The sequence below is a fragment of the Diaporthe citri genome, assembly GCF_014595645.1.
Source record: "Diaporthe citri strain NFHF-8-4 chromosome Unknown scaffold_7, whole genome shotgun sequence".
In the NCBI taxonomy this organism is placed as follows: domain Eukaryota; kingdom Fungi; phylum Ascomycota; class Sordariomycetes; order Diaporthales; family Diaporthaceae; genus Diaporthe; species Diaporthe citri.
Window position 1 is genome coordinate 2,301,657 of NW_025064852.1, and position 17,965 is coordinate 2,319,621.

The 17,965-nt window shown below is 56.4% G+C and overlaps 4 protein-coding genes across 4 annotated transcripts; 3 read left to right on the plus strand and 1 right to left on the minus strand.

Annotated features, from left to right (window-relative positions):
• Positions 1–14: 14 nt before the first annotated feature.
• Positions 15–1,940, minus strand: INS49_013840 (uncharacterized protein; the record flags this gene model as incomplete). Its single annotated transcript, XM_043174533.1, has 2 exons — positions 15–1,173; positions 1,228–1,940. 2 exons carry the CDS (start codon positions 1,938–1,940, stop codon positions 15–17), a joined length of 1,872 nt encoding a protein of 623 aa, XP_043021478.1.
• A 4,989-nt stretch (positions 1,941–6,929) lies between these two features.
• INS49_013841 (uncharacterized protein) lies at positions 6,930–12,834 on the plus strand (the record flags this gene model as incomplete). The annotated part of the gene is made up of 4 exons (XM_043174534.1): positions 6,930–7,090; positions 7,152–11,718; positions 11,789–12,447; positions 12,501–12,834. The coding sequence occupies 4 exons, from the start codon at positions 6,930–6,932 to the stop codon at positions 12,832–12,834; spliced, it is 5,721 nt and encodes a 1,906-aa protein (XP_043021479.1).
• Positions 12,835–13,810: 976 nt separating this feature from the next.
• Positions 13,811–15,569, plus strand: INS49_013842 (uncharacterized protein; the record flags this gene model as incomplete). The annotated part of the gene is made up of 4 exons (XM_043174535.1): positions 13,811–14,142; positions 14,217–14,730; positions 14,796–15,287; positions 15,357–15,569. The coding sequence occupies 4 exons, from the start codon at positions 13,811–13,813 to the stop codon at positions 15,567–15,569; spliced, it is 1,551 nt and encodes a 516-aa protein (XP_043021480.1).
• An 886-nt stretch (positions 15,570–16,455) lies between these two features.
• Positions 16,456–17,667, plus strand: INS49_013843 (uncharacterized protein; the record flags this gene model as incomplete). Its single annotated transcript, XM_043174536.1, has 1 exon — positions 16,456–17,667. The coding sequence occupies one exon, from the start codon at positions 16,456–16,458 to the stop codon at positions 17,665–17,667; it is 1,212 nt and encodes a 403-aa protein (XP_043021481.1).
• Positions 17,668–17,965: the final 298 nt, after the last annotated feature.

Consider the following 17,965-nt stretch of genomic DNA (forward strand, 5'->3'; position numbering starts at 1 on the left):
GCCAGGCTAGATTTTTATGTCAGATCTATCAGTGCCAGCTGGTCCAGAGCCTGTGCAACCCCTTCGACCTTGTGAGGTTTGCTGCTGCTGCCGTCATTGCTACATTGCGAGGATGAGGTCGACTTCTTGTGCCCCGACCCCGTGTTCTTCTCCTTCTGAGACCACCGCGTCGCAACCATCTTCATGATGTCCTTCTGGGGGCTCGCCGGGTTCTCCTGCTTGATCAGCCTCATCTGCTCCTTCATAAATTTCTGGTACTCGGACTCCTTGCCGGGCTTCCCCCTGGGCACGGGCTTGATCTGCCGCAGCTCGCTCTTGCAGGCGCCGCAGCGGTGCCGGTCGGTGTGGATGCTCTTGGAGTGGCGCTTGAACTCGAGCCCGCACGCGGTGCACTCCCACACGTACTTGAAGTCGATGTCGTAGCTGTGCTTGGTGGTGACCTCGATGCCGCGGTCGCCGAACCGGCGGGTGACCTTGGCCGCCCAGGCCTTGAACTCCTTGCCGTGCGGGTTCGTGGTGACGCCGCTGACCATGAAGTTGGCCAGGTGGCAAAACTCGTGGGCGATGACGTTGAGCAGCCGGCCCTCGTCGTCGATGACCTTCTCCGCCAGCTCGATCGACGCGTGGTGCTTGTAGCGCACCGACGTGACGGCGCCCGTGTCGCCGTCCTTACGCTTGATCGTCTCGCGCTTCCAGTTGGCCCGGCCGGCCGTCGTGTTCAGCTTGTTGGTCCAGTCGATGCGGATCCCGCCCGTCGCGGCCGAGAGCTCCGAGATCTTGCCATCGGTGATGTGTGTGTCGAGCTCGTGCAGGAACTTATCGGCGAGCTCGTGCTTGGATTGCTCGAACGCCTTCTTCGCGGCCTTGGCTATCGCCGCCGCACTGGGCTCGCCCTTCTTGCTGGGACTGCTCTGCTTCTTGGACGGGCTGCCACCGACGGACGGGAGGAACAGCTGCTTCTTGGGCGAGTGCTCGTCGTTCCAGTCATCAATGAACTCTTGGTCCCAAAAGGTTTCCACATTCGGGTGATGGGGCGTTGCTGGTATGCGCGGTATCTTCTTGCTTGGAGATACCAGGCCTGATGTCTTGGGCTGTGGAGGCGGAGATGTCGGTGTCTTTGGTCGCTCGATACTTGATGAGGACTCCTGAGAGCTGGGTGGTTTTAAGTCATGTCTACAGGGCCTCATCAGTAACCCAACATGCCAATGAAAAAAGTGACAAACTCACATGGTCAGTTTCGAGAGCGGTCTTGCGAGGTCTGATGGCGTGATGTCTCTTGACTTGCTTGCCTTCTTGGAAGTCGTTTTGCTGTTGGCTCTATCGCCCTCACTGCCAGACTGCCGCAAACCGTTCCGCTCCTGTGCCTCAATCGCTTCCGATAATAATTGTGCACTCGGACTGGGGCTTCGCTTCGATTGCCCAAGCCTGTTCCTCTCTTTCGTTTCGGTGCCTGGTCTTTTCGACTTTGATGGAGACCTTTGTAGGAATTCCTCGCCTGAGAAGTCGCTCTCATCCGACCCTGAGATCCTACTGGCCTCAAAGTCGGACCCGTCATCGTCACAGAAGTCTTCGATGATCGTCTCCTCATGCATCGAGTCGGTATCTGAACAGCGATCAATCTCAACACTTTTGACCACCGGTCTCGGCTTGGTGGTCCGGAGCTCAGTCCGCCGAGGTCTGGTGAAGTCATCTCCATCGTCGTCAAAGATCGTCCGCGACGAGCCTCTGTCCATCTTGGGTCGGAGCAACGTCTTGTCGGACAGTGCCCCGAGCTTGCGCCGCCTGACCGTGCCTTTGCCGGTAGCATCCTCTGCCTGTGATTCTGATAGGCCGCCGAGATTTCTGCTTTCCTGGTTTCTGTTCCTGCCCAAATCCTGCAGTTCGGGGAAGTCGTCGTCGTCGTCGTCCGAGTCGACCACAATGCGCCTGCCTCTAGCCATTGCTGCGAATCCTTCCAAGCCCGAAGACGTCAACGAAGACAAATGTTTTAAGAGTGAGATATCAGATGCAGTTTGCCCATGTGAGCGCAAAATGTGTATGCATTCTCATGTCAGATAGTTCTTGCTGGACAAAATAATGGGGTCTGTCCGTGAGTGCAGTAAACATGTTTCCAGGGCAACGGCCTGCCGTAACCGGGTGCCGCCGAAATTGTACCCGCGAAGGCCGTTCCCTGTCTGCCACTGATTGTGAATCTTATTGTGTATTGTTGAGAGGCGATATGTGTGCTTAGTCTCTTGGTGGCTGGCTCATTGCCCCGACTGGCTCCTAACGAACTCCTCCTGTTGGACTGCCACCTTCAGGTCTACCTAGAACTACGCACACATGATCCCCGCGCACACGTAGGCACACATTAGTTCTGGCTTGACGATACTACAGTATGTACGTGACCTCAGAATCTTGGAAGCTCCGCACCTGATTCGGCCTGTTCCACGACCGTTACTTCTGGCCACGAAACTGTGTTACTTGAGCTATGTTGCGTCTCCTTGAGGCGCAGGCTCTGTCTGAGACGACAGCGCAAGACACGAAGCGTCGTCGGGCATGCGTCAGGTTTGGCGCCAAATCGTGTGTTACAGCACCTCTAACTGGGATTGATGCTGTACAGCCGTACCACACCTATCTTGCATTGCCATGTGAATGGCCAACTGGACTATACTATCATACATAGCAGCCTCTGCGCCCACGCAGAAGATTGTTGAGAAGGCAGTGCGTACGAGACATGAAGCTTAGTGATGATATGACCAGTAGGAACGCCTAAGCCTGATCAGAGGATCACCGCCTGTCGTACTGCTAAGCGGGGAGGCCTCAATGTCGGATCCGTATGTTTGTCAGTTGCGTGTCAATCTCGTGGTCTGGCACGGATGGTGACTTTGAGAGGCGTCGAACCGTGATGCGTCCAGCAGTTGGTGGCGCCGCGGCGCTGCCCGGTCGGACTGCCGCAAGACCCCGCGGGATAGGCACTTGGCCATCTATGTCTGTCCCTCCTTGCTTGGCCGTGGTGACGACGACAGACAACATGTGCACTTAATCGGCAAAGAAAAGCGCTGGGCTACAGGACACAAGCACAGCATATGAGAGCGTGGCGCCCCGCGCAACACTGTGGCTGCTGGCGACACGCAGAGCGCATCGACTACTCATATCGACGACGGGCGAGGCTGCCACACGTCTGAACGTGTGCCCGGGTCTCCAAACCACTGATTTCAGTGGGTGCTTCAGCGCGTCGGGCGAGTCGTCAGTTGCCTGGGAGGCCGTTGGGGAGGCGTCAGCACCCGCGCCAGCGCCATTGAGCCGTGCAGGAGGGACGGAAGTGCCGGGAATTACATGGACAGGGAACACAGTGCCAGCGGGAGGGGCAACGACGCCGCGCGGTATCCCTGCATCCCTGGCCGATCTAAAATAGGCCCATGGGACGGTCGCTCCTTAACATGGAGACCCACCGCGTCCGGGTGGCGGGCCACCAGCGCATCCAAATTTCTGGGAGACGTGCCCGGTGCAATGGGAAGGCGGGACTTGGGACTGATAAGCCGATACCGACGCGGTCTGCGGGCCTTCGTATTGGAAAATGCACGTCTGCAGAGCACAGCACTATCTGTACCGTACCCGGTCTGCCAGTCTGCCCTCCTGCATGAACTTTATCAGTGGTGTGGTGGCAGTCGACGAATACGACAGCACTGTGGAATGGAGTCTACTGTGTGTTTTGGAGGATCATGAGTAGGATCCCAAGGCTTGTTGTTGACGTGCGAGCAGCCGAGTCCTGCCAGTCTCCCACCAGCGTCCGAATCTTTTGTCCTTGGGCCAACAGCACGGACGGGCCAGTTAATTAGCCTCGAGGAGATGATTTGCGGTCTTTTGTGGTGTTTATGCGGCCACCTGGCCACCGCAATTTGTTAATCACAAGCTCGATATGCCGTGCATGCTTCTCATGATGACGTCTAGGGTGGCAGACAGGTGATAGAGATCCCCGACTGTTTTTTTCCTAAATTTTTCTTTTATAAATTTTTATTTGGGACTTGCAGGCCCAGAGCAAAGCAGCCCCGACGGTGCGATCCACGGCCCACTATTGCGCGTTGAGCTGTTGCAGGCTGCAGCACGGCTGCACGGCTGCACGGTCGGTTGTGGCTGCGTGTCCCTCGGATTCCCATTACGAGCTCTCCTGCATTGGGGGGTCGCTTAGCCTAGTCGGGCTAGCCTGGCTCGGTCAATTGGAGATGGGTGCCCCGACGTGCAGGCGTCAGGGGTAAATGGGCAGCTCCTTTGTGGCGAAACACGATCAACAGGACGCGATTCGAGCAGCCAATTCTGGCCAATCTGCCAGGTCTGCCAGCCATTGGTATCAACCGGAGGGACTCGCCAGCAACGCCTGGGAGGGATTCATGTCCTGATCAGCACTCACGGTCATCTACTGAATGCGTCCATTTACACAGCACAGTACAGAGACTAGTCTAACACACGCATCCTGACATGCGGCATTGACGGGTGGCAGCCGGCCAACTGAGGCTCATTAACCCATCGATCTGCGAGTTTGCTACACAGTAGCGTGCACGCAGAGAAAGAAGCATTGGGTGGCAAATTGAGAGCGCCGACTGGCGCAATCGCCGCCTGTACACAATAGTCTAGCACGTCTAGTCTACCGTTACAGCCCGAGCAGCACCCATCGATGGAATGAGGAACGCCCACACGGTCTGAAGTCCAGGCCGAACGCAGCATTCGATGATGGCGGCTGGGAGCCAAGTGATGGTTGACGGGCCGCTCGCACGTGTACATGGTGGTCCCAGCGGTCATTCTCTGCTGTTCCATGTAGCGTTGGTCGCCATTCCGTCGTCGGATCGGAGTCCGTGGCCCGGGCGGGTTGGCCAGCCGGGATGGATCGTCTGCTTCTCGGCTGTGTCTGTCGATCGTGAGCCTGGCAGGGCAGCAAGGATACGATACAGTCCTTTACATAGACTACCATCAAGGGGTGGATGAAATGATTGCTTCAATGCTTCTTGCCGGGGGTCCCAGACGGCAGACCGCAGGCGAGCGTGTTTCATCGTCGCGAGGGCATGTTCGCTCGTGACAAACCACTCCCCATCATTCTCCATCATCAGAGTTAACACACAGCCAGCCAGCACTTTCAGTTCATCCGGTCCAACATCGCATGTGCTGCCTGTCCCATGAACGGCACATCACTGCGCAGCCAAGCGCAGGACAAGGCTGGCCTACTGTACAGTACATCGTAGATATCCATCGGTTGGATGTGTGATAAATGACAGCCGGGTCCTCATCAAACCTTGCCAGGAGTAGAGGATGTAGCACGCAGTCATGGAAGCAGAGAACAGGACATGGAACGAATGGAGCCCGAGTTTGAACTCCATGCTGCCGTTGCGAGCCCACCCGGCCGCAAGAGTAGAGCACAGTACGCCGAGGAAGATGAATGAGCTACGCACAGCCACTCCCCACCAGCTACGGACTCGATGTTCCAGGTTGGTATGCAGTTGTCGGCCAATCCTCCTCTGCTCATCTCCCAGCCGGAGGCTTTCAATCAAGGCCGCTCAGGAGGACAGGCAGGGCACGCAGGGCAGTCCCTAGAAGCAGCCAGGACAGCCAGCACCGCGAAGGCAGAGAGATAAGGTTCTGTACCTAGGTGTAGTGCCCGGGTGCGGACGAGCCAGCGATCGGAGGGGGAGGAGGGGTGTGGGTGTGCTTGCATTTCCTTTCACAAGAGGACGACAGTGGCCTACTTCCTCCACCGTGTTAACTAACACTGGAGGGCACTGTAGGTGTGGGTGCGGCCCTGATTGGAAGTGATGGGAGGAAGAGCAAGGTGTGGCCCCTGCCGCCCTGGCCACCCCCCTGCCACCGAAGTCACTCCTGGCACCTGCAGCCTCCTTTTCCCCCTTTCCAAGTTCCCGCTGCCCACCACAGGACAGGCCTCACACCAACCACGCACCCTCCTTCTAGCCTGGCAGCACTCCGTCTCTCTCCCCAGCTCGGTTTTTTCTCCATGACCAAGAAAACCGGTCTGCCAGCTTTCTTGGACCATACTTTTCCTGAAATCTCGACTTTCTCACCTTCCCTTCCTCACCACCCTTCTCCTTCTACACTCGCTCTTTCCCGACCTCCCCCCTTCTTCCTCCTTTCAGCCTCTGCTGTGCTTTCTCCCTTGCCGGCACCGCCTACCTAGCGCGTCGCCGACTTGCCGTTCGCTGATTCACTTAGCGCCGATCAATCAACCCAATCGCTCTGGGTGCCTTCGACCTGGGAGAACCTCAATCCAACCGAGCACCTCGGCCATCCCAGGCTCCTACAGTGGTTGTGGGATCGTACAACAGGAACAGCTGCGGATAAGGATAGAACCCGTGGAAGAGAAGGAGACCAGAGAAGGACAAAGCGATCCCGTACAAGGATTCTTGCCAACACGCCTCTCTTCAACCTCTCTATTCCATCGCTCGGCACCTCCTGTTTTGGAATTTGGATTGCTCAGCCTCCGCAACGGAACGTTCACACTCACGTCACGACCGCGCAAGGTTAATTATACCGACTGCTCTTCAGCACCTGCGTACTATTCACTTTCGCCGAGCACCCTCATCGAGTCTCTGGCCAGCCACTTTTGATTTTAATCATCCCGAGGCTTACTGCACAGCACGGACTATACTTAATAAATCGACTCTCAAGTCGGTCTCTTTCGGTTGTTCCCTCCATTCCAGGCCACATGAGTCTGATTGGTGAGTTTCACTTCCTTTTGTTCCCCAGCAACTTCAAACGCGGGCGAGCCAAGGAACCACGTCACGCCCCCCTGCTGGTCCTGTCCTGCTCTTGCACCCCTGACTGCTGCGCCAACAACAATCGACGCAACGGTCCCACCCTGCCGACATCACAAGCCGCGTCCTGTTTCCAGATGGTTGATCAACTCGCTGACATTGACTTGCCCCGGCCCAGACATCTAATCCAATATGTCGGGCTATCCGGCCAACCGCGACTATGATGATGGCTACGGCCATCATCAGCAAGGAAATACTGATTCCTATTACGACAATGACCAGGGTCAATACTACGACAACGGCTATGATGCCCACGGCGGCCATGGCGGGCAGGAGGGCTACTACGACGAGTCGTAAGTTTGTCGCGTCTGACCATCCATCCCAGTCCCAAATGAATCTGACAGGCTCTGCCAGGGGTTACTACAATTCCGACCCGAACAACCCCTACCACCAAGATGGCGGCTACTACGAGGGCCACGACCAGTACAACGACGGTTACGACAACGGCTACTACGACCAAGGCTACGACCAAGGTGGCTACGGCGGCCATGGCCAGCGCCGTGGAGGCTCCGAGGAAGACTCTGAGACTTTCAGTGACTTCACGATGAGGTCCGACATGGCCCGAGCCGCCGACATGGACTACTATGGTCGAGGCGACGAGAACTACGGCGGCTATCAAGATGGACAGGGCCGTGGCTACCGCCCGCCGTCTTCACAGATATCGTATGGCGGCAACCGTTCGTCGGGCGCCTCCACGCCCAACTATGCTATGGACTATGGCAATGTTCTCCCGGCTGGCCAACGCTCCCGAGAGCCGTATCCCGCATGGACATCAGAAGCCCAGATCCCTCTTTCCAAAGAGGAGATTGAGGACATCTTCATCGATCTTGCAAACAAGTTCGGTTTCCAGAGAGACAGCATGCGCAACATGTACGATCACCTGATGACACTGCTGGACTCGCGGGCCTCGCGTATGACTCCCAATCAAGCGCTTCTCTCCCTCCACGCCGACTACATTGGCGGAGACAACGCGAACTTCCGCAAGTGGTACTTCGCTGCACATCTTGATCTCGACGATGCCGTCGGCTTTTCCAACGTGAAGGGTTCCAAGTCAAAGAAGAAGCAAAAGAAGAAGAAGAGCAAGAACGAGGCCGAGGAGCAGACCCTTGAAGATCTCGAAGGCGACAACTCGCTCGAGGCTGCCGAGTTCCGTTGGAAGACTCGCATGAACCGCATGTCCCAGCACGATCGTGTGCGGCAGCTCGGCCTTTACCTGCTCTGCTGGGGCGAAGCCAACCAAGTTCGTTTCATGCCCGAGTGTCTATGCTTTGTCTTCAAGTGCGCCGACGACTACTTGAACTCGCCAGCGTGCCAAAACTCCGTCGAGCCCGTGCCAGAGTTCACGTTCCTGAACAACGTCATCACACCTCTGTACCAGTACTGCAGAGACCAGGGTTACGAGATCACGAACGGTGTTTATGTTCGACGTGAGCGTGACCACAACAAGATTATTGGCTATGATGACTGCAACCAGCTGTTTTGGTACCCCGAGGGCATCGAGCGTATCGTCCTCGAGGACAAGTCGAAGTTGGTCGACGTGCCTCCTGCAGAGCGGTACCTGAAGCTGAACCAGGTGAACTGGAAGAAATGCTTCTTCAAGACGTACAAGGAGACTCGGTCTTGGATGCACCTGATTGTCAATTTCAACCGCATCTGGGTCATCCACCTGACGGTTTTCTGGATGTTCACGGCCAACAACGCTCCGTCTCTGCTTGTTCCTAATTACGAGCAGCAGGTGAACCAGCAACCCGCCCGCTCTGCCTCATGGTCTATTGTCGGTTTTGGTGGAGGCATAGCATCTCTCATCCAGATCCTGGCGACGCTTGCAGAATGGGCCTACGTTCCCAGGAGATGGGCCGGTGCCCAACATCTTACCAAGCGGCTGCTATTCCTCATCCTGGTCTTTGTCATCAACGTTGCTCCTGGCGTGTACGTGTTCTTGCCCCAGGCTACGATTGCGGAGTACAATGCACACCAAAACTCCACCATTGCCCTGGCTCTTGGCGTTGCACAGTTCTTCATTGCTCTCATCACCTTGCTCTTCTTTGCCATCATGCCTCTTGGTGGGCTTTTTGGCAGCTATCTGGTGAGCAAGAAGTCTCGACGCTATGTGGCCAGCCAGACCTTTACCGCAAGTTGGCCTCGGCTGAAGGGCAATGACATGGCTATGTCTTATGGCATGTGGTGTGTTATTTTTGGTTGCAAGTTCGGTGAATCTTACGGCTTCCTGACCTTGTCATTCCGAGACACCATTCGCTATCTGGCCATAATGGACACCAGTAGCTGTTTGGGTGACACTATCATCGGGAACAATCTCTGCAAGTACCAGCCGACGATTCTTCTTATCTTGATGACATTCACGGACCTGGTCTTCTTCTTCCTCGATACTTACTTGTTCTACGTCATATTGAACGCCGTGGTCTCTATCGCCAGATCGTTCTATCTCGGTTCCTCCATCATGACACCCTGGAGGAACGTTTTCTCGCGTCTACCCAAGAGGATTTACTCCAAGGTCTTGGCCACGACCGACATGGAGATCAAGTACAAGCCGAAGGTGCTCATTTCTCAGATCTGGAACGCCATCGTCATCTCCATGTACCGAGAGCATCTACTCGCCATCGACCATGTGCAGAAGCTTCTCTACCATCAGGTGCCGTCCGAACAGGAGGGGAAGCGTACACTGCGTGCTCCAACCTTTTTCGTCTCGCAGGAAGATCACTCCTTCAAGACGGAATTTTTCCCGAGCCACAGCGAAGCAGAGCGTCGCATCTCTTTCTTCGCGCAGTCCTTGTCCACCCCAATCCCTGAGCCGCTTCCTGTGGACAACATGCCGACGTTCACGGTCCTCATCCCACACTACAGCGAAAAGATCCTGCTGTCTCTCCGGGAAATTATCCGTGAGGATGAGCCGTACTCGCGCGTCACCCTGCTGGAGTACTTGAAGCAACTGCACCCCCACGAGTGGGACTGCTTTGTCAAGGATACCAAGATTCTGTCGGATGAAACTGCGCAGTACAACGGTGACGAGGAGAAGCCTGAGAAGGACACGGCAAAGAGCAAGATTGATGACCTCCCCTTCTACTGCATCGGTTTCAAGTCCTCCGCACCGGAGTATACGCTTCGCACCCGGATCTGGGCCTCGCTTCGCTTCCAAACTCTCTACCGTACCATCTCTGGTTTCATGAACTACAGTCGCGCTATCAAGCTGCTCTATCGCGTTGAGAACCCCGAGGTCGTGCAGATGTTCGGCGGCAACTCTGACAAGCTCGAACGTGAGCTCGAGCGCATGGCTCGCCGCAAGTTCAAGATCTGTGTCTCCATGCAACGGTATGCCAAGTTCAAGAAGGAGGAAATGGAGAACGCCGAGTTCCTCCTCCGTGCGTATCCCGACTTGCAGATCGCTTACCTGGATGAGGAGCCGCCAGCAAACGAGGGCGAGGAGCCACGTTTGTACTCGGCTCTTATCGACGGCCACTGTGAGCTCATGGAGAACGGCATGCGAAAGCCCAAGTTCCGAATCCAACTCTCTGGTAACCCCATTCTGGGAGACGGCAAATCCGACAACCAGAACCACTCGATCATTTTCTACCGCGGCGAATACATCCAGCTCATCGACGCCAACCAGGACAACTATCTCGAGGAGTGCTTGAAGATCCGGAGCGTACTCGCCGAGTTCGAGGAGATGAAGACCGAAAACGTCTCTCCTTACACTCCCGGGGTCAAGAACAACTCTCCCGCTCCTGTTGCTATCCTTGGTGCACGTGAATACATTTTCTCTGAGAACATCGGTATTCTTGGTGACGTCGCCGCAGGAAAGGAGCAAACGTTCGGTACTCTCTTCGCTCGTACGCTGGCCCAGATCGGCGGCAAGCTCCATTACGGTCATCCTGATTTCCTCAACGGTATTTACATGACCACGAGAGGAGGTGTCTCCAAGGCGCAGAAGGGTCTTCATCTGAACGAGGATATTTATGCTGGTATGAACGCCGTCCTACGTGGTGGTCGCATCAAGCACTGTGAATACTTCCAGTGCGGTAAAGGTCGTGATCTGGGTTTTGGCTCGATTCTCAACTTCACGACCAAGATCGGAACGGGTATGGGTGAACAGATGCTGTCTCGAGAGTACTACTACCTTGGTACCCAGCTGCCTCTGGACCGATTCCTCTCGTTCTACTACGCGCATCCCGGATTCCACGTCAACAACATGTTCATCATGCTCTCAGTCCACATGTTCATGCTCTGTCTGATCAACCTTGGTGCCCTCCGACATGAGACCATCGCCTGCAGCTACAACCGGGACGTCCCTATTACGGACCCTATGTACCCGACGGGTTGCAACAACACGGCTGCGCTGATGGACTGGGTCTATCGCAGTGTCATCTCCATTATCTTCGTCATCTTCCTCGCCTTCGTGCCTCTGGTTGTGCAGGAGCTGACTGAGCGTGGAGTCCTGCGTGCCTCGACCCGTCTGGCCAAGCAGATCTGCTCTCTATCACCCTTCTTTGAGGTGTTCGTCTGTCAGATCTACGCCAATGCAGTGCAACAGAACTTGTCATTCGGAGGTGCCAGATATATCGGTACGGGCCGTGGCTTCGCCACCGCTCGTATACCCTTCGGAATCTTGTTCTCGCGTTTTGCTGGGCCGTCTATCTACTTTGGAGCTCGCATGCTGTTGATGTTGCTGTTTGCAACGTTGACTGTCTGGCAGGCCGCCCTGATCTACTTCTGGATGTCTCTGCTCGCCCTCTGCATCTCGCCGTTCCTCTACAACCCCCATCAGTTCGCATGGAACGACTTCTTCATCGACTACCGCGAGTTCCTCCGCTGGCTCTCCCGTGGTAACTCGGTGTCTCACGCGTCGTCCTGGATCGCCTACTGCCGTCTTTCTCGTACCCGACTCACTGGATACAAGCGCAAGGTCGTGGGCGAGCCTTCGGGCAAGCTGTCGGCTGATGTGAACCGTGCTCACGTGACTAACGTTCTTTGCCGAGATCATCGCCCCGCTGCTCCTCGCCGTCGTTACCTTGATTCCTTACCTGTTCATTAACGCGCAGACTGGAGTCCACGACACCGGTGGTGTCCTGAAGGACAACGATTCGGACGCCAAGCCCACCGCCGCCCTCATGCGTGTTGGTATCGTTGCCCTCGGTCCCGTTGCCGTCAACGCTGGCGTGTGTGCGATCTTCTTCGCCATGGCTTGCTGCATGGGGCCGTTGTTCAGCATGTGCTGCAAGAAGTTCGGCAGCGTACTGGCGGCTATCGCGCACGCTATTGCTGTCATCATGCTCCTCGTGTTCTTCGAGGTGATGTACGTCCTCGAGGGTTTTAACTTCACCCGGACGATTAGCGGCATGATCGCAGTCATCGCCGTACAGCGCTGGGTGATGAAGTTGATCATCACCTTCGCCCTGACGAGAGAAATGAAGACTGACCAGGCCAACATCGCTTTCTGGACCGGTAAATGGTACTCGATGGGTTGGCACTCGGTCTCGCAACCTGCACGAGAGTTCCTCTGCAAGATCACCGAGCTGAGCTTCTTTGCTGGGGACTTCATCTTGGGACACGCACTGCTGTTCATAATGTGCCCGGTGATCCTGATCCCTCAGGTGGACAAGCTGCATTCCATCATGCTCTTCTGGCTCCGTCCTAGGTACGTCTCAAATGCTCTTTGATGAAGAGAGAAACGCTAACATGACATCTCAGCCGGCAAATTCGGCCACCAATCTACTCGCTCAAGCAGTCCAAGCTCAGGAGGAAGCGTGTTTTCCGCTATGCGCTGCTCTACTTTCTGCTGCTGATCCTGTTCCTGGTGCTGATGGTGGGCCCAAGCCTCGCGGGCAAGTACGTGCCGTCGTCGGTATTCTCTATGCTTGACAGCACGAACCTGGTTCAACCCACGGACCAGGACAAGAACAACACCGTCGGTGAGACGGAGACAGGCACAGGTGCAGCATCCTACACGGGAGCGCTGCTGACGATGACTGCGTCTGCTTCGGCGTCAAGCACGGGAGACGCGGCCAAGATCCGTCTCTTCTAAAGTGCCGGGATCTGTCTCATAAAAGGAAAGAGGGGAGAGATTTCTTTTTGGAGGGGAGAGCGGGAAGGCCTTTGCACATGGCACGGTGTTTTTATTGCTCTTTGCTTTACCTTTGGGGGCTATAGGGAGTACATTGTATTGATTTTGTGCGTCCTTTCGACAAGTACACGAAAGGATCATGGGCATGGTAAATGGTTGTCTAGACTCGCCTTCTCGGCACGCACGCACGCACGCAAACTCACACGGCATGCATTCTATACTTCTCTGGATGCGTTTTCTTGATGACCCGAGGCGGCATCATGAATGGCATAATTAATTCAAGTCTGGAAGCTATACTCAAGGATCTGCTTTGTGGCATGGGTTTGTCAGCCACTCGACAGTTGATTTCGTTGGGCATGGTCGGTGCCGCAGAGAGAGGGCCTCCTTTGTAATCTCATGCTGCGCGTGGGATGGCATCGCAGGCTCAAGGCATATTGTAATGTGTGGAGCCGGCGTGAGTTTAGATGAATATACATGGGTTGCAATGCTATGAATCTGAAGCTGCGCATCGCCCGCTACTCTACGAGACTGGAATCAATCCCTGCGTCCATGTACAAAGACTGAATGCGGCCGGCCTGTTATGTAAGCCCACGGTGGAAGGGTGGTTGACTCGGTACTCGCTCGGTGCGTAGCTACGCTGACATTGTGGGTGGGTTTCATCGGCCCACGCCAATGCAGTGAGTGGGTTGCCGCTTGTTAGTGCAGATTGCCCCCTGATCCTCTGATCCTGCCCCCGTCACGGCAGCGACGACGCGCTTCTATTGATCACCGTCATCCTGCCTTGGAGACGGTTTTTTTTTTGTCCTTCTTCCCCGTTATCACCAACATTCCGTTTCCGGCTCCGGTCACCCTTAACCCCAGGGGCTTTCGATATTTCCCGCGTGCGACCGTCAGTGTCTTCTTCATCGCGGCAAGCAGCATCAGCGAGAATACCATCATGGATCTGCACGAGATCCAGGCGCAGGTGGCCGTCCTGCTGCGCGAGGCTTCGCAGACCTTCCAGAAGGTCCCCGGGTCCGCCGTGCTCATCCGTTACGTCCAGGCCAGCTACCAGAACGACCCCATCCGCTCCATATTCGAACTGTTCCTGCTCATCTTCTTCATTCGCTACCTGTTAAGCCCGTCCTACGCGACAAACGACTCCAACTACGTCAAGCTCAGCGAGGATGAGATCGAGGAGCTCGTCGAAGAGTGGCAGCCCGAGCCTCTGGTCGGCAAGCAGAATACTACCGAAGAGTTGGAGATGGAGAGGCTTCCTGTCATAGTCGGGTATGTCTGTCTCTCTGCGTGTCGGGGACGCTTGTCAACGAAAGCAAAGCTAACAAGAGGGCGGCCTCGTGCAGGGCAACCGGTCCCAAGGTCAGACTGGCAAATGGCCGAACTGTCACGAACCTGGCCTCATACAACGTGTACAACTTCAATGCCAACGAGCAGATCAAGGAGAAAGCCATCAATACCCTTCGCACCTACGGTGTCGGCCCCTGCGGACCCCCGCAGTTTTACGGAACACAGGACGTGCACATGAAGACCGAATCCGACGTTGCCGCCTACCTAGGAACCGAGGCATGCATCTTGTATGCTCAAGGCTTTTCGACCAGCTCCAGTGTCATCCCTGCGTTCTGCAAGAGGGGCGACGTCATTGTTACCGACCGCGCAACCAACTATCCCGTCCGCAAGGGCATCGAGCTGTCGAGGTGTACGATCAAGTGGTATAACCCGGGCGATTGGGACGACCTGGAAACCGTCATGAGACAGGTCGCCCAGGACCAGAAGAAGCAGAAGAAGCTAACGAGACGTTTCCTTGTGGCCGAGGGTCTTTCCGAGACCACGGGCGGCTCGATTAACCTGCCACGCATGGTAAGGACAGGAACTCGCGCCAAGATGGCCCTCACTGGACGCTGACGCTTGCCCTCACCGCACAGATTGAACTGAAAGAGAAGTACAAGTTCCGCATTATTCTCGATGAGACCTGGTCTTTCGGTGTCCTGGGTCGAACAGGCCGCGGCGTCACCGAGGCGCAAAACGTCGACCCTGCTCAGGTCGACATGATTATCGGTTCGCTGGCTGGCCCCTTGTGCGCTGGCGGTGGCTTCTGTGCAGGCGACAAGAACGTCGTGGCCCACCAGAGGATCGCCTCGATGGCGTATACCTTCTCTGCGGCTTTGCCCGCCATGCTCGCCGTCACAGCGAGCGAGACCCTCAACATGCTGCAGACTAATCCCGAAATCCTTGCCTCTTCGCGGGAGAATATACGTGCGGCGCGGGCGCAACTGGACCCACGGAGCGACTGGGTCATGTGCACGAGTGCTCCGGAAAACCCAATTCTCATGCTCGTCATCAAGCCGAATGTTGTCCAGTCGAGGCGATTGTCCCTTGAGGACCAGGACCGAGTGCTGCAGGAATGCGTTGATGAGGTGAGCCCTGTTCCTGCGAGCGCAAATCCCCTCCCATGTCTCGCGAGTGGCTAAGTAAAGATGTGCCAGGCCCTCGCAAACGGTGTCATGATCACGCGGCTGAAGACCGCCCTAATCAACAAGAGCGTTGGCGGCGGCCACACTCAGCCTGCTCTGAAAGTGTGCGTTACGAATGGCCTCTCCAAGAAGGAGATCGAGAAGGCAGCAATAACCATCAGGCATGCAATCACAAAGGTTATGACGAGAAAGACCAGCAGCAAGCTGTCGTTGCCTGGCTCATGACCACTGGGTATTCAAATTCTTAAACCGCAACCGTTTATGTAATGACGCTATGCATCCTGATATATCGCAGCTTTGGCAGCCCGGAATAGACGAGACGAGCCGAGCATCCCCGGTGGTCGCTGCAAGCGAGGTCTCTGAACCCAAGCATGGCGGTGCGACAACAATTCATGAGGAATTAGACTAATTTAATTATTGAGAAATACAGCTTCAAGTGCCATGCGCCCTTGCTTGGTCATCCGGCCAGCTTGTGTCTGTCTTGTCTCACTTGGTGCGTCACTTGCGTGCTCGGGCGAGACAAGTGGTGAAATTGGAAATAGCACACCCCATTTCCTCCCGTTCCTATCGAAATGCCCAGGCAACCAGCCAGGCCAGCCCGGTGTGATCTGCGAGGCCAAGCTGACCCGGAATGAGGCATTCGAATAGTCAGCCGAAATCAAAGCATGGTGACAACAAGGAGGACGATCAAGGCAATGCAATTGTGCTTGAACCAAAGGCCAAACGACGGGGTGGCTGGTCTGCCGTCGTACTGCGAAGAAGGCACAAAACAGTCGTCAGGAGGTGCGATGGAGCCAAGAAGGTCGCTCGTTCCCGTGTTTTGTGGACGGGCTGTGGACGCCCAGAGTGAGGCGCGACCGCCTTGTCGTCTCCTGGAATGCATAATATCAACAGTCGGCAAGCACCATGGACAGAGGAGCACCGTCCATCCCTATACTTGACCATGATCACGTTCCCGACGAACACTCTTCACCAGCTGACCATTCCCATCCTGCACCACCTAAAGAAGCCCAACGATACTTCCTGGTGTCTCGACGACTCGATCAGTCACACGCTCGTTTAACCCCGACAACCTCGTAGCCTCCCTTGACACAACCAGACTGGTCCCAAGATGCGGCTCAACACCACAGCAGTTGCCGGCCTTGCTGCGCTCTCCCTAGCCGCTGCAGAGCACCAGCATCATCACCACCACCACCACCGCAGGGTCCATGACCATGGCCACGCCAACAACCTCGCCGCCAGGTCGCTTAACCTAGCGGGCCAGACGGTCACAATCGTAGACCACACACGCACCAAAGCCACCTCGCTTCCCGAGATTGTCGTCTTTGTCGACAAGCATGGCACGCCCGTGACCACCGCGGAGGCCACGGTCGTCCTCGTCCCGCCCACCAGCAGTGCGTCGGCGGCGGGCCTGGCAGCGCATCAGGCCTCCGGAACCCGTACGGTGACTGGAGTGCCGGCAGCTCCCACAGGTGGCGCGCCGCCCCAAGGTCCCGGCTCGCCCGTCAATAATGCCACGGGCTCTGGTCTCTTCGGAGTCGCGTACGCGCCCTACAACGCAGACGGGGGTTGCAAGTCGGCCACGCAGATCATGCAGGACTTTGGCGTCATCGGCAAGACTTACGGGTTCGTGCGTGTGTATGGTATGGACTGCAACCAGATCCCCAACGTCTACGCCGCCGCCAAGGCCAACAACCTCAAGGTGTTCTTCGGCATCTTCAGCCTCGACAACCTGGGCGACCAGGTGGCCACGCTGGTGCAGGGCATCCAGAAGGACTGGTCGATCGTCGACACGGTCAGCATCGGCAACGAGCTGGTCAACAACGGGCAGGCGTCCCCGCAGCAGATCCTGGACGCGCTCAAGAGCGGCAGGGCGCTGCTGCAGCAGTCGGGCTGGACGGGCCCCGTGGTGACGGTGGACACGTTCGTGGCCGTGCTCGCGCACCCGGAGCTGTGCAAGGCGAGCGACTACTGCGCGTGCAACATCCACCCCTTCTTCGACCCCAACACGGCTCCGGGCCAGGCGGGCGTGTTCGTGGCCAACCAGGTGCAGAACATCCGCAACAAGCTCGGCGACCCGTCGGCGCGGGTGCGCGTGACCGAGTCGGGCTGGCCGTGGCAGGGGTCGGCCAACGGGCAGGCGGTCCCCGGCGTCGACCAGCAGGCGGCGGCTATCAGCAGCATCCGGGCGGCCTTCGCCAGCAACCCGCAGGACATGGTGCTCTTCTCGGCCTTCAACGACCTGTGGAAGAAGGCGGACCCGCCGACGTTCTATGCGGAGCAGTACTGGGGGATAGGAACTGCCAATGCTCCGTCTGCGTGAGCTGGGATCGTGATGGAGGATGGTGGCTCTCATTCGCCCGATTACTTTATGATGAGGACTGTACGATGGCCCCACGAGTTTGCTTTTGTCCGGTGTTCAGGACGGGGTGCTACTTTTCTTCGTTGGCCCTCCCTTGCTCCTCTACGATTCTGTGCCATCGACATTTAGTGTTCATATTGGGTTAGCTGGGCGGGGAGCTTCATTTCTTTCAGGTCTTTCAACCTTTTTATTTCTTTTCTTTTCTTTTATTTCCTTTTTTTTTTGGGGGGGGGGGGGGGGGGTGGATGCATGCATGTAT